This window comes from Ornithodoros turicata, chromosome 5 (assembly GCF_037126465.1).
Source record: "Ornithodoros turicata isolate Travis chromosome 5, ASM3712646v1, whole genome shotgun sequence".
In the NCBI taxonomy this organism is placed as follows: domain Eukaryota; kingdom Metazoa; phylum Arthropoda; class Arachnida; order Ixodida; family Argasidae; genus Ornithodoros; species Ornithodoros turicata.
The window spans coordinates 64,659,799-64,683,007 of NC_088205.1; the positions used below are offsets into that span (position 1 = coordinate 64,659,799).

The 23,209-nt window shown below is 45.2% G+C and overlaps 1 protein-coding gene and 1 long non-coding RNA gene across 3 annotated transcripts; one reads left to right on the forward strand and one right to left on the reverse strand.

The window, feature by feature from the left end:
- The first annotated feature begins 3,226 nt into the window (after window positions 1-3,226).
- Window positions 3,227-3,837, forward strand: LOC135394584 (uncharacterized). The gene is made up of 3 exons (XR_010422945.1): window positions 3,227-3,410; window positions 3,596-3,652; window positions 3,714-3,837. It is a non-coding gene; the product is annotated as an uncharacterized LOC135394584 (long non-coding RNA).
- On the reverse strand, window positions 3,817-22,118 carry LOC135394583 (uncharacterized). Of its 2 annotated transcripts, none has more exons than XM_064625398.1 (21): window positions 21,711-22,118; window positions 21,534-21,654; window positions 21,213-21,459; window positions 21,022-21,152; window positions 20,899-20,927; window positions 16,956-20,342; window positions 16,716-16,879; window positions 16,506-16,634; window positions 15,790-15,861; window positions 15,630-15,717; window positions 15,386-15,547; window positions 14,746-14,925; window positions 14,526-14,670; window positions 13,063-13,193; window positions 10,626-10,751; window positions 10,354-10,435; window positions 7,711-7,810; window positions 7,066-7,177; window positions 6,785-6,949; window positions 6,159-6,347; window positions 3,817-4,641 (listed from the first exon to the last, which is right to left on the reverse strand). In XM_064625398.1, the coding sequence occupies exons 1-21, from the start codon at window positions 21,753-21,755 to the stop codon at window positions 4,045-4,047; spliced, it is 6,402 nt and encodes a 2,133-aa protein (XP_064481468.1). In that variant the 5' UTR covers window positions 21,756-22,118; the 3' UTR covers window positions 3,817-4,044. The 2 variants fall into 2 exon arrangements, with proteins under 2 accessions (XP_064481468.1, XP_064481469.1); XM_064625399.1 differs by having other exon boundaries at window positions 21,706-22,118.
- Between the last annotated feature and the right edge of the window lie 1,091 nt (window positions 22,119-23,209).

Here is a 23,209-nt window from a genome sequence, read left to right on the forward strand (position 1 = left end):
CCGTTGTGAGACCAGACACGCTTTCTGAATATCTTCTATGGCACCTTCCGCAGTTTGCACAATTTTGTTCAGCATCGAAGTCTCTCATAGGAACCACTTTGCATTTAGTTTAACTCCCATCTTAGATTTTGATGTGCAAGGGCCTTCTTGCACTACACACGTATGGTCTGCAACAGGATAATTGCAGCAGGACGATTTGGAGCTTGAAACAGTTGTGATTTTGTCATTTTGGCCCTCGTGTACCCAGTCTGTGAAACGTAAACAAAAAAAATCTAACACGATATGCTTTTGTAAAGAAGGTCACTGATGGTGAGTAAAGAGAATATACAAGTTCAAGTTTATTCAACATTTTATATCATACATTATATTATTCAACATTTTATATCAAGTATACACAACATCAAGTTTATTCAAGTTATTTCTTGCACTTATGCGTTTCAGGATACAATGAACGTGCAGGGAGGTCACAAAAGACTACATTTATTGTTTTATGACCTTGCTACAATGACAATATATATTTTAGGAATGACAATGGACAGGTACCGTATTTTCACGCGTATTAGCCGCACCGCAGATAAGCCGCAGGACCCGTTTTTAGATACATTTTGAAAATGTTTTTGCAGATAAGCTGCACTCGCAGATAAGCCGCGGGTAATACGACGCGACTGCTTTGTGCGTTAAACCAGTCATGCACATACAAAATCAATAGAGACGCTCAACGCTCGTCAGCGCCGTACTCCCTGCCAGCTGCCCTGTTCCCGTACTTGTCCGCGAAGTCGACGACTTTTAGTTTGAAGCCGCTGTCGTGGCTGTGCCTCAGCGTTGGAGCCATGCCTCACCTCTAACTGCCGTGCCCGTGTCCACGAATGCTGATGCTCTCGTCAAATGAGAATTGACGCTTAGCTGACCACGTTTTATCCCGATGTCAGGTGTATTGAACCCTTCCTGTGGTTCTGCCGACAAAGGAGACCGTAGGGAAGGCCATAAACCCTGTCCACATTCCGGTGTCGGCATGATGTATAACAAAGGAGGTCAGTTCTACTGTTCTACTAAGATCGGATTGTGCCCGTGTTGCGTGTTTTTCGTGGATTGACGGGTTAGTCCACTCGAATGTGGAGTGGACCTGCCCCTGTTCGGTATTGTTCGTGCACTGGGAGGGCGGTCCTGTTCCGAAAAACATGAGGCACTGTCGGCCCTTTCGTTTAACCCGGGGTATGGGGAAAGTACCAGGGAAAAATAGTCACCAGATAAGCCGCACCCACGGATAAGCCGCAGAGCGTCCGCGAAAAAAATAAATCGCGCATAAGCCGCGGCTAATACGCGTGAAAATACGGTACTCTCTCTAAATTTGTAGCACTCAATTTTAGGTTAGAATGAGCAATGAATAGCAACTTCCCTCCTGGTATTTTCTTATATATGATGAATTTTGAATTTAATGTGATCAAATATGTGTTAACATAATAGTATATATAAGAATATAATACGTGATAAATGAATGTGATCAACAGTAGATGTAAACAACACCAGTAGCCAGAGAAGTGCATTCTCAAGAAATAATTTTCTTATAGCATATATGTGCATGCCCTATTAACTGAAACAATTATCACGGTTCTCACGGTTTTAATTTCTGAGAGTGTACTGTAGAGACGGCTTACATCTACAACAGTTAATACAAGGTATTATATAGACCACTTGCACTCCTACGTCATCGATTACGTTTCGCCGCCGCGCAAAGCATGCTGGTGGGCACCTATCAACCTTATCAGCCTTTTCGGCCTATCAGCAGACGCGTTTTTCCCGCTTCTTGCCAACCAGAGCAAAATATAACCTCGAACCGGTCTTCTCGGAACGCCACATGTTTGTAAACAGAAAGTGGTCTATACTGTGAACGCCTTTAAAAATCCCACGTGACACATATGCCTTTACTTTCTGGAGGTGCTGTGGTAGTCAAAGTTTGTGGGCATTACGCAGGTTCTGCACCCATTTCTTGAGTATGTCGAGGCAGCTGTGAAGTAACCTGCATTGATGATGATTATTCCAATTTTTATGGTGCATCGACAACAAAGGAAATAATACATCAGAACATTGATTTGGGTGCAACCAGTTAAAAATGAATATGTTGTTTAATAAATGCATTGGACAAATGTTAAAACATCAGTTTAAAACATGGTTTACAATCCGTGTATCTTCTAAAAATTAAAAAGATGAAAAACTATTCAGAAAGAATATGGGGAACTCTTCTAAAAAGAATTATAATCTCTAATTATTATATTGCTGGGTGAAGGAGCCTAAAGTGTAAGGTGTATTTCTGATGTGAACATGTAAGAAAATATGCAAAACTGAGAGAGGCTAACCACCTTGCGTGCACTGAGGTTGTTCCTTCCTGTAAAGTAGAAACCAGTGGATGAGGAACGTGACACTTACCTGTACACCCAGCCGTATCACACTACACAGATTATTCACTGGGTAGCCCTCATGACGAAACCTGTATTGAGAGACCACTTTTGCCTTAAAAACTGCTTCAAATAGCGCGACACGCTACAAATTATTACTATCGTAACAAGCTGACAATACAGCTCAGACAAAGGCGTTATTCAAGTCGCGCCACACCACCGTTACGTAGGATTCTTTGTCACAAATCAAACCAAGGCACAAAACAATACCAATACATGAAAAAAGGTGACAATCGTGGTCTCATTATGACGTAATACCGAACTTGCGCGTGAAGGTAATTCAAAGAAATGAATGTGGCACTTGCTTCCGCAGAGAACACCGTGTACCATGCTAGCATTGCATGCAAAAAAGCGCTCGAGTGCTCGCACATATATTGATGACAACACTACCTGTGTAGTGTAACGTGTTCTTTCAAGCATATTATGCACTCAAACTGTATTTGCCGCCGGGTAAAATGCAAGTGTGCTCGATTGAACGTCGGAAGAGCGATAAAGCAACCTGCATCCAGTGCTCGTTTTGGACAAAAAAACACTTCATAATGGTCAACTAAATATACAGAATGAACGCCTATTTATTCCTCGATAAAGAGTGACTCACCTGTATAAATTTAGGCCCTGTAACCTTGCCAGTACGTTTGGTACGACCGTAATTGCAAGAAGTTGCCATGATCGCTGCGGCGACTGTTGTGAGCACCGTAAGATGGCGGCCGGTTTCTTCACGCTCGCGCTCCCTATCCGCGATCCAGCCTTTTACAATCGAGATCAGTGGCAGAACCAGAGTAGAGGAGGCGCTGGTGGAGCACAAGGTTGTTGTAGAGAGCAGTTCACAAATTCCACCAGATGGAGCAGTAGAGGAACGGTAGACGGTAGACTCAAACCTCCGAGTAGACTGTTGTGCTTATACTTCACGTCGTATGCATAAAATCATAAAATGAAACCGCCTCTGAAAGGATGGAGGTACGCAGCCTTTATAGGCGGTTTTGTGTCGTTAATCGGCATTGCTGTGTACCCAGTCGTGATCTACCCGTTACTACACGCCGATGAGTACAGTTGAGTTCACTCATTCGAAGCTTGGTAGTCTACGATATGCTCATGCATGTTTGCAGAAAGATGTATAGGCTGACATTTTAATGCAATTACAGAAGAGATCCAGAAGCTTACCAGACGCGGCATAGATCAAGAATCAGTACAACCCGGGGGTAAGAGCATACAAAGCAATTTTTCCAATAGCATACCATCAATATTTGTAATGTTCTGCAGGTATGAAGATATGGTCAGACCCCTTTGGAAGAAAATGAGCAACAGCACAGTGCTCTGTACATAGTAGAACAGCTTCGATGACCATGTAATCAAAAGGGGCACATTAAAGTAAAACAATATATTGCTTCTTTGCATTTGTATGTATAAAAATACAGTTAGCAAACTAGAGGAAGCAGATTCCTTGTCTGGTACAAGTCTAAAAAATTCTCTTTCAAGGCACAGAGGCACTGAAGGCAAGTAGGTATGTAAAACAGCATGCATACTAGGTCCATTATCACAGCATGTCCTCGATCCTTTGGTTGACTAGAGTCAACAAACGTGAACATTAATCCTAGTCCACATCCAATTCCATGGGAGGGCTGTCAAGTGGATTACTGCTCGCATTCTGCAAGACTGGGGTTCTGTACGGACGCTTTACGACTACCGTCGTTGGTGTATTCAACGCAGGCAACGGGGCCAGCGCACCATACCGTTCCAGCAGAGCAATTTTTGCCCTGATGCGCTTTGACTTTACGTCTGCAGGAGATCCTGGTTCAATATCGCAAGCACCCGACAGGATTAGTCCATCGTACATTGCCGCTGGACACTGTGTTGAATTTCTTGCTGGCACAGGAGTAGATCTGAGAACTTTAGTGGCAGGCTTCACTGTGTAAGGAGTTCGTGGATTATTGCTTGTCACGACGACTCCAGGGCTTGAATCTGAACACCTTGTTTGCGGAAGACCCGTAGTAGCCACGTTGGGTCGACACAGTTTTCCGTTGCTGACTGTAGGTGGAGTTTGGTTGCTGCTTCCTGATGCGTAAACCCTCGAGATGGGGGCTGAATAATTGGGTCTCAGTTTGGGTGTTCCTAGGTTCATTGAATGTTGTTGTTGTGGCTGTGGCTCTCGGAACTTCTGTAGTGCCGAAGATGCCAAAAGGTCGAAGTCCTTTTGAAAAAGAGCAAGAGCATGCATGAAATCAAGAATTTTTGTCCGCCAAACACTGTGTCAGCATGTCGTAACTGAAACGAGTACTAATTCAGAGAAGCTGTACTCCGAGACAACTCGAGAGCTGCAGGCACAGAGGTGCATCTCCGGCTGCGGATAATGTAGTCAGCACGTTGAGAGTGGAGCGTGGGAGAAGGTGGCGGACGCCGTGCAGACAGGGAACCCTATTCACATTTTTGTTAACTCCTATATTTTACGTGCCTGCCTTAAAAAACACGTAAATGTGCTCTAAGTGCGTCATTTCCGATGCGTGTTTTCGCGACATGATCAGTATAAAAGCAACGGTCTGAAGCAAGCGGGTGCACCATGTTGCGACTCGGGGGGGCGCCGTGAGTCCGCCTAAGCCAATCACTGCCATCCTTAGATTTGTGGGCGGAGTTGACTTGTCCTCAGGGTATAGTCCACGTTTGCGCAAGTTTCAATGTTTGGTAAGAAGCAGGCATGTAAAAATTACTTTTAACAAATAACTTAATTATGACTACAACTACTAAAAGTAATTAAATTACAGTTGCTCTGAAAAGTAATCGAGTTATGTCGAGTTACATTCGTTTCAATACATAATTTTGATGTGTCACCTTATTCTTCTTCCTCGAGGAATGCGGTACAAATATGGAAATATGCATTGGAAGGACAAATGACATGACTATAGTCAGTTCAACTTAAGAAGGAAAAGAAATCTAGTCGGTCAACTACATACGCCGTTGGAGAGCACGCTAGGAGCGCCACCATGTGCCATTAGTGGGGGAGCGCACTTTCTGTCGCAGCATAGTGTCATGCGGCCAGTCTTAACAGCCAATACGGAAGCAGAGTGGGGGTGATGGATTACATTATCTGGCGCAGTGAGGGAGGGTGACCTCTCTGTGTCCAGCCATCCTATCCGCAGCGCAGTAAGATTTTGAGATCTGACAGGCTAGATTTCTTTTCCTTCTTAAGTTGAACATGACTATAGTGGAGTTCAATGTCTGGAAATCTGAGCTCAGCAGAAATGTAAGAACATGCCTGAACTGATGCTGCAAAAGCATCACGGAAATTTGGTGAATGCCTAGGGCCCTGTGTTTTAGGGTAAACCCTAGTAAAACACGTTCTTCCCCCCCCCGTTAAATTTTGCATATAACTTGCAAAATTAATCAAGTTACGTTTACAATTCATATTCAAAAGTAATCCTGGAAGCAACTAATTTACTGATAATGTAATTAGAGTAACTGGATTACTCTGCAGGGCTGGTAAGAAATAAGAGTTTTGAAATTAGTCGTGTATGCGACCGAAATAAAAGAAAGAAGGCACTGTCAAGGTTTGCCCCCCCCCAAAATCTGACAAATATCTGTGTTACGATGTGAAGACAAAATGTAGTGTGGTTGGAGGACTGCACTGCTAACCAGGAAATCAAGTAAAGCGATCTCTTGGTTATAGGATGTGGACAGGAAAATGACACTGGGTAATAGAAATAATTGTCATACCAGTACACGATCTTGAAAAGCAGCTATCGCATCCTGAAGGTGCGGCCTTCTGGGTGCACATGCAATTTCTGACAGCTCTGTCGTAGCAAGCGAAATAATATCTTCGGAGTCCTTCCTCTTAGGTCTCACTATCAGATCAGTTGCTGAAATAATTTGACCCTCTTTTAGTTTGCCTTCTGCCAAGAACACCTACAGGACAAGGAAGAAATTCTGTTAGAACCAGAGAGAAAAATGAATGCCAAATCCAGAGTGTATCAACTGGATTGACAGAAGTCGGCCGTGTATAATAGGGTCCTGTGGTTTTGTGATTTACGGTTTTAAAAAATGTGTGTGTGTGTGTGTGTGTGTGGGGGGGGGGGGGCGATGTGCAGTCAACCCCTGTTGTGTCGTCGCTGGAAACACGAAGACTAGTGGTTTGAGAGTAACTCGACAGGGTTCATTAACCGTTCTCTATAATCGGCTTCGCTATAATATTCTCTTTACATTACATGCTTTACATTACTGCTTCCCCTTCTGTACAGCCTACTTTTGTCTACACTGTTCACATTTTGACTCCAAACTCCACATTCTGAGAAGGAGAGAGAGAGACAAGCAAATTAACTCTGGCCATATCAAGGCGTACATACATCACAACCTCCATACACAGTGAGCTGTACGAAGTTGAATGAGGCATCAGAGAGGTAGATGATATCCACATCTTTCTGGTGTTTTATATGAAACACCAAGCCAACAATATCAACTCCTCTGCTTTGAGAATCGTGTTGGTTCCGCAACAGTGCAAAGCTGGTCACCTGGGAAACAAAGACAAAATGCCACTTGCAATCATGTACACTTCTCCCTTTTTCATGAAGTCTCCCAACATGCCGTTCATGCATGCTACTCTCAACACACTGCAGAGAAACCATACCTGTCTCTCATAGTAAATTTTGACATGCTCTGGGCATTTGATTGCTTGGTACTTTGTAGCTTTCGAAGTCGTTAGCTCTACTGCAGAGTAATGTACATCCGGGAGAATATTTCTGCGTGAAAAAAGTGCACCACAAATAGTTAATTTCATAATGGCGGTCAATTCTCATCTATAACAAACTTCAGTCTGGCTTGGAAGGGAATCGTGAATTTTTCCACAAACTTGTGGTACAGTGTGGAAGGCACCCATATAGTAGCTACCCCCCCCCTCCCCCCAAAAAAAGCGTGGAGAATGGAGAATGTAAAGTTTTCATAGAATTCCTCCTAGCACATTTCTCTTGCTACGCTACTGGTGTTTACACATTCAAGAATGTCGAACTGAGAGTGATGGCAAAATGGCCAATCACAATCTGCTACATAAGAACTTCCATAAAAAATTGCATAAAGTCATTAGTGACCAAAGCAACGGAGATGCATGTTCATTATAACTGCCTCGTAAGCTGGAAAACATCCATGGCACGTTTTCAATAATGTTAATAAAAGTCTCGATAGTTGCTTGTAGCTTGTTCACTAAAATTCATTAGGTGCTGTAAATGCAGAAGTTGAACTAGCCTAATTCAGCTACGAATGTCTGAGTATCTCTCACCTTACTGGGCAGACTCCAACATTGTAGAATGTTACGGCATTGCCCTCCACCAAAGTCTGTTGTAACTCTGAGCACGGCCTCCACACACTCGCAATACAGCCTAAGACGGGACAAACAGTTTCATTGCTTCAACGACAGTACTTCTGAGAAGTGAATTCCGCCAAGGAAACCTACGTGTACTGACAGTGGTCTGTGTGGTCACATTATACTATAACTCGAGCTATGTATGCGTTTTAGAGTTATCATAATTTCACGCGTATTAGCCACAGCTTATGCACAACTTTTTTTTCTCACGGTCGCTCTGCGGCTTATGTCATTACTATTTTTCCCTGGTATTTTCCAGTGATGGCCACTAACTACTTCTACAGTAGTTTAACTATAACTACTAACTACTTCGCGATGGAGTAGTTTAACTAGTAGTTCAACTACTTCTCAGGGGAGTAGTTAAAACTACTTCTTTAACTGCTGCAATGTATTTTAAACTACATCTATAACTACTTAACATTGTCCATCAACACCAATCCCTTGCAGTGTTCTTGGACACCTAAATATGATCACAAGCAGTGATAATGGTATTTAAAATATACTCTTGTGCGTACGTAGCTTAATTCACATACTGTCGTAAAATCCTCTGCCTGTTTCTTGTATATTATGCGCTGACAAAAGAGCTTGCTGCGAGCTGACCGCGTCTCCGCAAGGATGTCACATGACCAATGCTCACCTCCTCACCGCACGCGCAGGACGCGGCGAACTTTGGCTCCAGCCATTGCTACGATCGTCAAAGAGAAAGCTTGCGGCAGGATTCTTTCTGCGCCTACGCGATAAACTACGTTGCAGAATTATTTCACAGCAAATGAGGCTTCACTAGACAAGCATTAAAAGTGAAGATTTAGTACACATGCACGGCACAATTGCTCTGCACCTCCGTTCTCATCAAACAAGTAGTTCAATGTAAAAGTCGGAAGCACAATCGTGCCGTAAAGCTTGCGGCAAGATCGGAAGTGGTTGGCGCCTGCAGTCACCTAACTACTGTAGTTAACTACTTGAAATAGTAGTTTAACTAGGAGTTGCCACTGCATTTCTGCAAATAGTTGGTAACTACTTTTTAACTACAATCAGGTAGTTTAACTAGTAGTTTAACTACATGTAGTTAACTACTGGCCATCACTGGTATTTTCCCCATACGCCGGTTTAAACGAAAGAGCCGACAGTGTCTCTGGAACAGCACCGCCTTCCCAATGCACAAACAATGCGTAACAGTGGCGCATCCACATTCAAGCAGACTGAGCTTCCTGTTGATTTCCCCTAAGCAGCTTTAATGAAAGTGGTGACAGTGATTCATGTCTTCTGGAAGGCCACTGACATGTCGATCCATGAAAAACACGCAACAAGGGCACAATCCGATCTTGGTAGAACACTAGAACTGACCTCCTTTGTTATACACCATGCCGCCCTGGGCATATGGACCACACGGTTTATGGCCTTCTCTATGGTCTCCTTTGTTGCACAAATCAGCCGTGTCGTATTGCCCGCGGCTTATCTGCCCAAAAATTTTCAAAACGTTCCTATAAACGGGTCCTGCGGCTTATCTGCGGTGCGACTTATACATGTGACATTACAATACACATGGTAGTCTCCATTTTACCCCCCAATTTACACTACCACCACTATTTGGAAAACATGGAAATTAATGAAAACCGAACCTGCCAACTCAAACTTGCAAACTCAGCTACAGTCGCCGACCGATTTTTCGGACGTGCTCAAATATTTGGACTCGTTCGCGGAACGGTCGCGGGTCCCATAGAGTTGATGTATAAGAACGTCCAAAATTTCAGACGCCGTGCAGCCGCGCCGCTCGATATTTCGGACTCTGTTTGCCCGACTAGTGAATTTCTCTCTTGGGGTGACGGAAAATATTGGTATCGTCCGAAATTCGTATCAAAAGAAATCAACCAACTAAAATATTGAGGCAACAAAATAGGCAGTGATGATCGTTCATTTTCCATTCCTCTGAGTAGAAGAGGTCTGTCGTAACGCTTTTGCGTCATCATTTTTGGCCAACGGCACAGCACATGCCGTCCGCCCGCGAGTCGCGCGACAGCGCTGTAAAGCGAGCTTCACCTAAAACACGCATGCGTTATGTAAAGCCGACTTGCGGACTTGATGACTGCGGTGCTTCTGACAGTGTACGTTGACGAAATGTCGCTTCGGGAAATAGAAGCTGATGTTATCAGGCAGAGCTGGAAGGGCGTTAGGAAAGCATCGACAAATTTTTCCAGCCTACTAGGGCTTAGTAAAGGTTATTTTGAAGCGAAATTCATTTTTTCGAACTGCTCGATTATTCAGACTTTTACGCGATCCCCGCAGAGTCCGAAAAATCGGATGGTGACTGTACTTGTACAGGCACAGGTCAATGGAAGATACTTCACATCTGATGTTGCCTCTTGCCATTTCATGCGTTTTCTTTCCACTTTTTTTTCTTTCTTTTCCACACGAAAATTTGCTGTTTCACGTGATATCACCAGATTTCACTGTGTTTTGCAGCCTCCAATATCGAACTAGGTTCTCATTCCGAGATTTAAAAAAATCATAAAATCCAAAAAGACAAGGATCTAACTATAAGCAAACAAAGTATAGACTTACACACATTCCGCTGTAAGTCTTTTTCGTGCAGCCCTCCCACAAGAACTTTTAGGACGGGGGTCACTGTACGCTTCGGAGGGCACTAAAAACAGAAGCATCAAAAGTCACAACAGGCTGGATGGGACATGCGCAAAAAGATAATGTTACAACATCCTGGTGGATGATACTTACAATCTCAAATGATATGTACCATGCAATTCGAAACAAGCGCATGCCAATAAAAACAATAAAGCAAGTTACTTCGCTGGAACAAAACAGGCAGCCGTCCGTACCCGCTCTTCATCCTCTGCAGTTTCCAGAGCTCTCTGTAGCTTCTCCTGCAGTACAGCTTGCTTTTGGTTAAGGCATTGCTCTTGATATTCTCTTAACAACTTTACTTGCTCTTCAGTCAGCAAACCCTGTCATGTGAAACAGATAATAAACATAAGTCAGACAGAGCAGACATGCATAGATCGACTATCCTTGCGTTTGCTGACCAAGAGCGAGGGAGGCTCCGCCTCCTGGATGCCGGCCAATAGGAGGACACGGACGGCAGGCACTTCCCAAGCTTCTGCTCTTGCCTAAGAGATGGCGCTTCGTTACCGTTGTTTCGCGTGTCGCAAGAATGGTCGCAAGGCTTCTGCCATGGCGCACCAATTTAACCAACGGCTGAACGAGGCTTAGACAGGAGTGCTTATAGCTACCGCTATTTCACCTGCCACAAGGCTTCTGCCATGACGTACCGCCTTGTTCCCATGTTGACGGATGGCGAAGCCGTTGGTTAGATTGGTGCGCCATGGCAGAAGCCTTGCGACATGTGAAACAACGTGAACGCTGCGCCATCTCTTAGGCGAGAGCAGAGGCTTGGGAAGTGCCTGCCCTCCACGTCCTCCTATTGGCCCGCATTCAGGAGGCGGAGCCTCCCTCGCTCTTGGTCAGCAAACGCAAGGATAGTCGATGCGGCATTAATTAATCAAATGCGACTGGATGGCGTTACTGCTTGTGACAAGAGCGCTGTCACCGTGGTGACTCGGAAGATCTAAAACATGTCCTTCTTCATTGTCTGCACTACCAATCTCACAGGACCACACGTACAGTGTCTCTCACCCAGCTAGACTCTCGCCCTCAAACCAAGACTAAATTACTTGGTCTGTGGTCAAACCCAGCTCACCAATGCTGTGCCCTAAAAGCACTACTTACAAGTGTTACAATGTAGAATTTCAGTTCTCCACTGTGAGTGCCATCATTATATTTTCATCTAATTGCCACGAGCAATGGGGTAGAGTATCACCTGTACTGATGAAGCTATAACTATAGGGTTTCCGGTCATCGGCGTTTATAATTTTTGAGACCTACCGAAACGTGGCAAAAATGAACGCCAAACCAAATTACAGTAGTACAAGACTGAATTGGTTGATAACATTACAAAACAACGGGAGAACCTCTCTTTGTCAGTTATCTTCACCTTATCTCGTAATATATCGGGAAAATATAAACACTCATAAAACCAGGAACCCTAGCTATATAACTGACATCATTCATAAAAAATAAATAAAATCATAACAAAAATCAAATCATGAAATCAAAATCACAGCTAAAATCATCAAACTAAAGGTGTTGTTTTCTGTACTAGAGCTCTGTATGGGCCGACCTTTTCTGGGCCCGACCCGGCCCAGGCATATAACAAAAATGGCTCACTCTGGCCCGGGCCCTCCCGGCCTGGTGGCCCAGTTAGTACAGCATGGCCAAGCATATCCAGCTGTGACTCACACCTTTCTAGCGCTAATCAAACAAATTTATAAATAAATTTATAAGAGAACGCAAGGTTAAAACATACTACTAGAACTGTCGGTTGAACACTGCGACAGTGCGAAACCAAAGTCCAGAACACACACGGGCAAGTGCATCATCGTTACACTAAAAGTTATTGTGGAGGTAGAGAACGTTGTCGATGTCGACAGACTCCTTCATCCAAACGCTGCCCCTTTCACCAAGCTTGTGAACGTGACTGTGAAAGATGTGAGGAGTCATGAGCAATGCGAAGTGGCTTCGGGAAGGTTCTATAGGGCCGGACCATACGCACAATGCAGGGGCCCTTGTTTGGTTTAGAAAATGTACGCACAGGAATGATGCAAGCACGTGACCATATAAACTAATAGTCCTGCATCGTGTGGAATGAGCTGCGTGACCTGGCCCGGCCAGGCTCACAGAAACATCATTGTCGGCCCGGCCCGCGGTGCTGGCATGATTTGTCGGCCCGGCCCGCTGTGCTGGCATGGTTTGTCGGCCTGGCGCAGAGAACACAGCAAATGAGATGCCAGGGCTGGGTCTGTGCAGGGCTGTATTGTGCACTGAACACACTTTCCTGCATGTGGGATCTCTGGTAGTGATCTGCACCTTCTTAGTTTATGACTACCGACTTGTGTAGTCAGAAATCCTTAGTTATATCCCTGGATGTATTTGCACAGGCACCACCTACATCAGATATGAGAGCACTGAATGCTGTTATACCTTAAGTATCGGTTGTTCCTGACCTCAGGTTTTCGCATCACTCTAGCAGCTATTCCATTATACTAACTGTGACAAATGTCCAATGAAATGGCAATAATAAATGAACTTTCTTGAGTTTCCTTCAAAATGTGTCGAGCCAGTATTGTGGGACAAGACGTTGCGGTCTCAGCATAAATAGACGAGAGTTGCACTCTACATAAAAATAACTGATTGTATTACTTCAATCTCAGAAGTGTCAGCGCAGCACTGCAATGCTTTCCAGATATCTTGACCTGATGTGAGACCTCGGATCTGTTTCTTGGAGTATGTCACGTGAACTGTTTTCACGCCCTGGAGCATAGCACCATCACCTGCACCAGGAAGAAAATTGTTAGTACCCAGGTGTGCATCCACATGAAGGACAACCTATCCAGCTGATGTTAGGGGCACGTCCTGGCATTTTTTTATTTCATGGTGCCACAGAAGGCATCCATTCTGTGCAAGAGTGATGCATATGTCCATTTCCATCGCTTTTAAGAACTTGGTTCTGAATACTAAATATAGTACGAGTACTAACATTACATGATCAATAACGGTTGCAAAAGCCGTTGCCAAAGAAAAGACGCAAAGGAAGACATACAGTCGACCCTCGTTTATCCGGACGGCTTCGTTTCCTGTGAGAATGTCCGGATAGCAGGGGAACCGGATAAGTGAAACACGAAAATCCAGAGTGATCCTAAAAGGACGTCTTTATTGACCATTGCACAGAGAACTATCCATTGTCATCTGTTTCATTCTAATACACGCATCCAGTTCTTGCAAACCTTCGCTAATGGCATTGACTTGCGAAATATTGTTCTGTTGCACGAAAAATAATAGCGCTGTTCTCAGTGCCGCCTGCGCATTTTCTAGCGTCACAGCTGGTGCATCTACGCTTTCACCATCATCAGATTCTTCTTGAACACTATCGGAAGCGACGACACTGACAACGTCGTCATCTGTGATCGCAGCGCAGGGGTCCTCGTTGCGGACCTTCTCAGTCTGAAATGACCAGACTCCTCAGTGGATTACTTTTGTGTAACGTGCAAAGTTAGAAAGGGAGAAAATTCTTCCTAACAACACTGTCTTTGTGTCAGCAAAAAGGAGGCCACGACCAGGGTTCTCGACCTCGCTTGACTAGGTGTGGGCCACGTGTCCTTCCTGGACAATGACCGGATAACTGAAGCCGATTGTTGGGTATTAGTCACTTCTGTTCTCCAGAATTCTCGTCCGAGTCCGGAAGCTGAAGTCTGGATAAACGAGGGCGAAATACATGGGAAGAAATCCGTCCCCATGCTTTTTTGTCCGGATAGCACAGGATCCGGATAAATGAAGTCCGGATAAACGCGGGTCGAGTGTACAATGTGTACTCTGTCTGAAACATCTTGGCACTTAGACAGATATTTTATGTTACCTCGTAAGACTTATTTAGTCAATTAATTATGTACAATGAAAAAGAAATACTTGTGACTACGATACGCGACTTCTAACAACATTCAGTTGGTTTCAGTTACACACACGCTCCACCTTTTTCTTAAATCTTGGTGCTGCAGAGGAGCAGACGACACTAAACACATGGATAGAAAGCGTGTTTTGTCACTGCCACCAATTAAGAAATGTAACTCAGAGAAAAGTATTGAAATGGCTTGCAAGGAAAGTCATACCATTTGATTTTTCAACTTGTGAGAGAACGTCTGCCATCAATCGCTCCATATGTTCCGCCCTGACTCTGTCGTGTGCAGCAGCAACCAGACGCTCAGCACGTTCATTTCGCATGATGGATGTTCCATTGGGGAGCTTCTCGAGGTACTGCAAACGTTATTTCAAGTGCTACATATGCCACAGTTACACGAAAACCGCTGGGCTACAAAGCAAACATCTCACCATGAGCGGATACGTCCGAATGACTATACAGTCAACTCTTCCTGCAGGTCCTCCTCGAGGATGGAGAGACAAGAGGGGCACAGGGAAGGGTTGTGGACGGCCAAAGTACCCGAGCCTTGTATCCCAACGTGCTCTTCTTGTCGTGTTGAAAGATATTTTCAAAGCTGTGCCTTCAGCAACCTTGGGGGATATGCACAAGAGCATGTTGCTGACACCAAGCATTTTTCACTTTTTATATGCAACATTGTTGCCTTTGTGCCCTCAAGTGACACTAAAGTGCAAAAATTTCTCCTTGCAGAATGAACGATGCTGTCACATTGACAGCAATGCAAGAGGGAAAGCGCTCATCTGTTGAGTCATCTATGATTTAAGTGCAAAGGAGACTGCAATATGTGCTTTCCCTTTTCTCCTTCTCAAGAGGCACAACTGTACGTGGCTGCCTTCCATTGGTCTCTGCGGAAGATCTCCTGCTTTGATTGGGCACCTCATCTGCATCGCGCCACTTGACGAGGAGAGAAGCGGAAAAGCATAAATCGTGTCTTCCTTCGAGCTTAAATCCCAAACGACGCTATCAGGACGACTTTCATTCTACGATGAGAAATTTTTCTACATTTGTGTCCCTTTAAAACTTTGTTCTCACCTCTAACGGTGCACATGCACTTGAAGTGCCAATAAGCTCAGCGCAGCTAATGACGAGTTTTTGACCACGAAGAATGCGGCTGTCTGCCACTAGCTTGGATAGTGGTTCGTCAATCACAGTCGGTATACTGTACCACCCATCCGTAACCTCCAGAGACACGGCCTGAAAAGGGCAAAGGGTGTTTGCTGTTGTACGCTGGACCATTCAATGGCAGTTGCGGTTTATGGATTGAATCACAACTTGCATTGTCTTCCTGCTTGATGTCCGACACACACAGAACCATGGTCTTGCTTGGAACATCGTCCCTCTCCAAAATTTTCCTTAGGGCTGACCTGCAAAGAGGCCATGACGTTCACCTTTTGGTTTGTTTTCTTCACGTTCCCACACAATATAGTTATTTTTACCTCGAACTGTTGTCAATCTCTATGTCATATCTGTACTTCATTTGTGTCATAACCTGATCAGGTGTCAATGCTCTGAAATAGAACAACTGGTTAGTTTGACAGCTCCCAAAGTTTTTGTAGTGGCCGCCACCCTTCAGTAGTTAAGTGGCGCCACCGGTGTTCACCGCCAGGGAAGTGACGGTGGTACCCCACTTCTGACACCATATCGGGTGGCGTGGTCGAGAGGGTCTTGCCTTTGAGGACACGACGAAGAGTGACCTGCCAACCTCGTCCACAACGAAAACACGTGTTTATTTTCCGTACACTTCCGCCACTCCCCTGGCGGTGAACACCGGCGATACCACTTAACTGCTAAAGAGTAGCAGCCACTACAGTTCTAAGGTGAGGTGCATCCCTATATCAAGTTTATAGGGAATTAATTGTGTGTGATTAATTGGTGGCATATATACTTAGAACCTGCCTTTTCGGGTTTTTAGTTTTCCCAAATTGGGTCTTATGTTTCAAACTGTAGGATATAGTAAAACTGGGTGACATTGTGTGAAAGAGCAGATTGTTTGATGATTGATGAAGAAAAGAAGCAAAACGAACAACACATGAGGCAGTGAGAGGCACAGCCGAGCCCGTAAAATTGCTTTGCGTTCACACTCAAACTGGGGGTGAAAAATGTTTTTTACTGGGTTCAACGCTACAACATAGGGCTATATGTATGCTCTTACCTTCCACCAAACACCTGCGGAAAATGTTGCTCCATTGCAGCCAGCTTCCAAACAATCCATTTGTAGTGGTTTGCAAACCATTTTTGGCAAATAAGACTCGCATCCACGCCAGGCATTCCAACGAAAGCTCTGCAGAGGGCCACAGTACATCAGACTCCATTTGATTTTAGCGCAACATGCAAACTAGCACGTGCTAATAAGAAAGCATACTCATAGAACTCGTTTTTTCCGAGTTTCAGGTCCTTGCAGGGGTTCAATATAATGCCATCGCCAAGGACGGTAAGCTCTTCTGTGCTTCCCAGGTAAAATCGATGACACTCTGCATTTCTACAAGTGATAAGAGCAGTCTGCTTCGACACCCCGTACCTTTCGAGCTGAAACGGAAGATGAAATTAGAAAGCTGCGTGCAGAGATAAGAACATTCACTAAGGTAGAACGAGCTGAACTTACCTCGTCCAAGGTATAAAGGCGTGGAGAAGACCCACCAGACGCTACACGCATGGGGATTCTCCGCTGCTTCTGCAAGCGCCTCAATATCCACAACTTCCCAGGCTGAATTGCATTTTTTCGAGTGCAACATGTTTTTTCTGGATTGTTTACTAGGGTGGCTTCAGCGGGACCACTTGTCCTTCCCACCACTTTGAAGGGCGTGACAAAAGTCCGTGCAGTGGTAGGTGTTTTCAACTTCGTACTAAACATCCTTTGAAGCGGTGGTGTCCACATATGCTGCGTTGATGGCTGCGGCTGAGCTGGCTTTGGGGTAATAGGCTCTTCAGCATTCCTGCTACAAGTACCTTGAGCAAGCGGGGATGCCTCTGAAGTCATTTCCGCACCAAGCTGGTGTGGGTTCACCACAGTCGATGATTCTTGATCTAGTAGACTGTCTTCGCACAACATTTCCCTCGCACCATTAAGTGACCTTGCAGAAACTGACACAGACTCCCCAAATCTTCCTGTGGAGACCCTTACAGTCGTCCCTTCTTCTTGTCCATTTAGATATACATCGTCTAACGGACCCACTGCCTCATATTGACCGCTTACTCTACTGTCATTACAGACAGCAGCATCACTCAAACGTGCTTGGACGGCACTGATAGCCTTTCGGGACACGGTAACGGCTTTTCCGCTTCCTGCGCTGAACCCTGTCGTTATAGCGTCATCACCCCTCGCTTCTGTGACTCTCGCAGTGCTCCCAGCAGTGCTGCTTCTGTCCACGTCGGTCCACATATTTCCGACGGAGGCACTCAATACTGCAGCTACAGTTTTCAAGGAATCTCTGGAGATCTCCACCTTCTTCCCATTCCCAGTTGTGAAACCCGTTGTTACCTTATCATGTGGCAAATCGTCACAGTTCTCCTTTTCTGTCATCAGCGACTTGGTAACATCCAAGGAACCAGATGACACTGCTTTACCAGTGACTGTTGTTAAGGAAGTTTTTACACTTGCGAGTTTACATCCGGGACGATCGTCAACGGCGGCATCACACAGGAAACTCTGTGCAGCCTTCAATGACGATTCAGATATGGTAACGGACTTTCCACTTGCTGTCGTAAATCCAGCAGTCAAGGACCTTTGGTAACGCAAAACTCCATCTTTTTTGGCATTCACACCCTCAGAGTTTACAGAACATGTAGTCATAGTCTCATGTTCATCTACTGCTGCTGTGGCTTGGCCTTCTTGGCCATTTGAAGGCATACGATCTGCCAGGCCCACTGATTCAGGTGGGCAGCCAACCTTGCCGTCAGCCGCATCATTCAAACGTGCTCGAGCGTCACTCATTGCCTGTCGAGAAACAGTTACAGCTTTACCGCTTCCTGTGCTAAAGCCTGTCATTATAGCGTCGTTTCTTCTTGCTCCTGTGCTCCTGAGAGTCCTTCCCGCAGTGCTGCTTCCGTCCACATCAGTGCACGTGTTTCGAACGGTATCACTCAATACTTCTGCAGCAGCTTTTAAAGAACCTCTAGAGATTTCAACCTTCTTTCCACTCCCAGTGGTGAAACCAGTTGTTACCTTATCAGAGAGCAAGTGGTCATGGTTCTGCTTTTCAGTGACTTGAAAGCTGTTGCTATCTTGCAAGAGTGAACTGGCAATGCCCAAGGAGTCGGCTGATACGGACACTACCTGACCAGTGCTCGTCATAAAAGAAGTTTTTATGCCCGCGGGTTTACATTCAGGATTATCGTCAACAGCGGCATCACAGAGGGAACTTCTTGCAGCCTTCAGGGATGCCTCGGAAATTCTAACCGATTTACCGCTTGCTGTTGTAAATCCAGCAGTAAACCACTTGCTGTCAAGCAGGGCTTCATCTTTCTTCACTATAGCACTTTCAACACTCACAGAATGTGGTGTAGCGGTCCCACATTCGTTACAGGTCCTGGAAGTACGGTCCTTTGCGGATACGGGTAAGCTGGTCTTACTTTCAAATTCAGCACCGTTTGTTACCTCCTCACTGAGTGGCTTGCTACCGTGCATATTTTCAAATTTAAAATTCTTTCTACCCGTCTTAATTTTACAACTGGCATCGTTGACATCGCGGGCCTCAATGCTTTCGCTCAGTAGCTCTTTTGCTGAGCTCATAGCAGCCGCAGACACTTTGATGCTCCTCCCACGTCCTGTTGAGAATCCCGTACACACATACCGTCCACTTGGTACCGGTGATGCGTTACCAATGCGCTGTTCATCAACTGATCTGCTAACAGGTACAAGGCCCACATCTCTGACCGCATGTTCACCCAAGTCATCCCCGATGCCAGCCATCAAGCTTTCGGCCGCAGTCAAACATTTAGATGTCACATATACCGGTTTGCCTGCACACGTAGTGAATCCTGTAGTGACGTGCTGCTCAGGCATTGAATGTCTTTGGTTTTCTTCCAGTGCTGGTGACAGAGGCCTCTTCAAGGTCCTCCTGCGGACTGGAGATATTGCATTACATTTCCCAGCACACAAAGCAAAATTAGTAACATTCGACGTGCATATTCTAGTTGCATGAGCCCGTTCTTCAGACAATGGCTTTGAAACTCCCGGACTTGAGGGAGCAATACTTCTTATGCCCTGTTTAAGTGAAGCACCATCAGAAAGTTCTTTTGGTGTTTGCTCCAATGCAACATGCATTAAATAATCTTCGGAAGAAAAGTTCTGAAAGCTTTCGGTTTGCGTAAACAGAATATCCGGTGCCTCCATGCATGCTGCAGTGCTTTCAGCTGCTTCGAGGATTTGTGTCAGCGAATATCCAATCTGTGACTTTACGAAGCTTGTGTCCATCTTGTCTTCCTCATCTTCAATTATGTTTTCAACTACCCTGTTTTCTCCAGTTTCTTCAGCACTATTTTTGGGTGGCATGTCACAAAATTTATGCTGCAGGTTTCTTCTCTGAAGAGTCATGTTAGGCTTTGAAGATGGTGTGGCACAACTGGCGGCTCCTGACCTGGAGGCTGTGTCTTGACATTGATATGGGGAATCTTGAGTGAGGAAGGCAGGCCAAGGAGTTCTTTCTGGCTTTCCGGTGCAAAGGGCAGTCTTGTTTGGAATGTGCGCACTCTCGTTTACGTTCCGTTGTGATTCATCTTTGACATCTTGTGCGCTTACAGATGTGCCTTCATTTGTTATGCGGCTGGCTTCCACATCCAAAGCAGTAGCACCATTAGATCCCACTTCCTCATTTTGGTGCTCAGGCCCTTGTTCAATGTGGTCCGCTTGTTCAATAATGTAATCCTGACTACAGATTGGTCTTTCCTCCAATTCAGTATCTAAAGGGAACTCTGAAAACTCCTCTTCTAAAGTAGACGAGTCTGGCGAGCTTCCCTTTTCAGAACCTTGGAATAATGTTTTTGGGGCAATCTGTTAAGATAGAAAAGAACAAAGTTTAGTCCGTTTTCCGTACGGCCTTGCAAACTGCATTCCACAACAAGGACACTGATACAGATCATATGGTGCAGGGGCAATGGAAGGTGAACCCCCCCCCCCCCCCCACACACACACACATTCATGCATGGAGATTGGCAGGGTGTCTGGTGTTCCATATTATTAGGCAGATTTTTACAAAATTTGCTCATTCACTTGTAGGAATTTTGCCTACAGCATCAGCAGCAGTATCAATGAATACCTATTACTTTGGATAAACATATTTACTAGTACCAGAGCTTCTCATCTGATACAAAGCACATTCGTTAACCAAAAGATGTCCATAGCTGTTGTTCACACAGAGAAGTGTAGAGCATTATTGCTTAATTAACTAAATGCAGCAAGTCAAAGCTGTTAACAGCAAGTCAACACGTGATACTTTTACGCTTTAGTTTTTCGGTACCGAATTTCAGCTTGTCCCATCCCTGTAGCAAGGAACTCCCGACACAACTGTTCTATCGTTGAATAAGCTACTAGCAAACGTGGACTTTACCTGTCTCGATCCCACTTTCTTGCCTGTCGCTGTTCATTGAAAAATGTATACCAGTTATTAGTATGGTGCACACTCAAAACAAGTTGAACTGCGGCATGACAAAATAAGCGAAAAGACCATTACCACTGGGTATGCAAGGTGGTGTTTCCAAAGACGGTGACCACTTGACACTTGATCCGGACTCCTGAGCTCCCAAACTTTGCCGAAGAAAATCTTTACACGGCAGAATGGGCGTCCTAAACGTATTTTCATCACTGCAAGCACAGCAAAATTAAGGACCAACACGTATCCACAGGTTTCCTTTGCCTACTTACCATTCGTTCCTACGTGTGCAAGAGAGAGGTGACCATAGAGTCGAAATGCAGAAGGATTCGCTTGTATCAGCACCGTCTTTCTCATGGTTCGGGGCACTTCTGTTTGACTCCTGCGAAGTCGGCTCTCGTACCATCAAACAAGGGGACTCTGCTGCAGTGGGCAATACAGATCTTGTGGCACCGCTATGGTGAGGTGATGCGGAGTCTGCTTCTCTTGTGAACCAGTCGGGATCAATCGGTCCCAGATCTGGAAAGTAAACGAAATGCACGGCTTACGTAGATTTTTAGAAGCAGACGATGACGTGTTTTCATGCACTGTACCTTTTTGACACCTCGACGTGTAGACGTCAAATAACGACTCAAATGTCTCGTCGTCAGGAAACATGACAAACTTCGCTTGAGCCCATAAGTTGTCATCATCGCACATGATCAGCACGACCAACTGCGAAAAGCAAGCAGCTATTGCATATTTTCCTAGTCAAGAAGAACATACCTTACCAGCGCAGATGCCAGTTTTGGATCGTCGAGCTCACTCAAGCTCATGCGATTTTGTGAATTTTCAGAATTATTTGCTATCTGTGCCGTGACAGTAATATAGCGCGAGCCAAGCTGTCCAAAATTTGAAAATTAGTGATGTGTCCTAGCTTGCCAGCTTCTTGTGAGCAGTGAATGCACATACATATATCACTTCAATCGCAACATTGAAAGCGCGCGCCGTTGCCATGGACGCTTTCTGCTTTCAGGTTTTACTGCGAGATAGTAAAGACGTTTTACAGGACAGGATCATGCCTTAAATAGTTTGCGTCACTATTTACCATGTCCATCAACGTTTGTATGTCTACATGACACTCATATGCACATACAGAAATTATTTCAAAGTACCAATCCCGCGGTGGAGCGCTAAGGGTGTATATCTTACGCCTATCCACAGTGCCACACTACTTCAGCGCCACTATCGGAATGGAACCGAGTTGGGGAATCTATTTATTTGGCAGTAGAAGTCAGTCTATTCCTTTAGTGCAAGAAAACCTTGAGCATGAGGAATAACGTGAAAAACGACACGCACGAAGTGTGTGTGTCACTATATATGAGTCTTCACCAGCTACTGGCCGCCACCCTCTCATTGCTATTCCTTAGCATAGAATACAGTCACTATATATATATATATATATATATATATATAATAGGAAAAAAAAATAGCCGGAGCTCTTTTTCCTATTATACTTCACTGGCTTTGCACTGGGCTTTCAGTGAGTGAGTTATCCTTGGAGGAAGGAATGCTTGAAGGATTCCTTCCTCCATGGAGTTATCTCACCCTGACAGGAGGAATCACGTGTTACGTGACCTTCTGACGCCATCCTCTCAAACGTTGCCTGCCTGCGTACTGTTGATGAGGCCCAACAAGGCCGAAACAGCTGTCCAGTACTGGCATGGCGATGTTTGAGTTACAGACATATATATATATATATATATAGTGACTGTAGCATAGAAAACTGAACTTTATTTCAGGAGAGGTTCTACGGGGCATTTACATGGGGAGGAGGATTTCACCTTCGTTTCCCTCTCCCAAACGCACTATAAAAGGTACGATTTCGGGGAGGGGGGTGAATCACAGACCTTCCACTGCTCTGGCTACTCCACTGCGAACAAACCAACAATCCAGGGCCGGTGTCTACGGGGGCGAGGGGGGGGGCAGGCAGGGGCCCCTGCCCCCCCTCCCCCCCTGAGCCCGCCTAAAGGGGAACAATAAAAGAGAACTTTCGGGGAGCAAGAATACGGGGGGGGGGGGCGCAAATTTCCCACTTGTCCCCCCCGGCCGGGAGGGGAAGAGCAGACGCCGCTACTTCAGCACTCCCTACCACTACATGGCTGCTTCCCTGCGCCTGCATCAGTAGTCAGCGCACGACATACTACTACGGATGGTAGGTAAATAATTACAATTTAGTCACAGTACTTAATTACTTTTAGAGTAGTCAAGTTCGGGAAGCTGCGTGTCG

Bases quoted from the DNA above. Each gene is read 5' to 3' on its own strand.
- LOC135394583 (XM_064625398.1), bottom strand. From the start codon at position 21,755: ATGAGCTTGAGTGAGCTCGACGATCCAAAACTGGCATCTGCGCTG. The intron at 7,178-7,710 runs GTGAGAGATACT...TTTTTCACGCAG, and splicing joins GTTGGAGTCTGCCCAGTAAG to AAATATTCTCCCGGATGTAC. The intron at 4,642-6,158 runs GTATGACAATTA...CTTTTTCAAAAG, and splicing joins CTTTTCAAGATCGTGTACTG to GACTTCGACCTTTTGGCATC.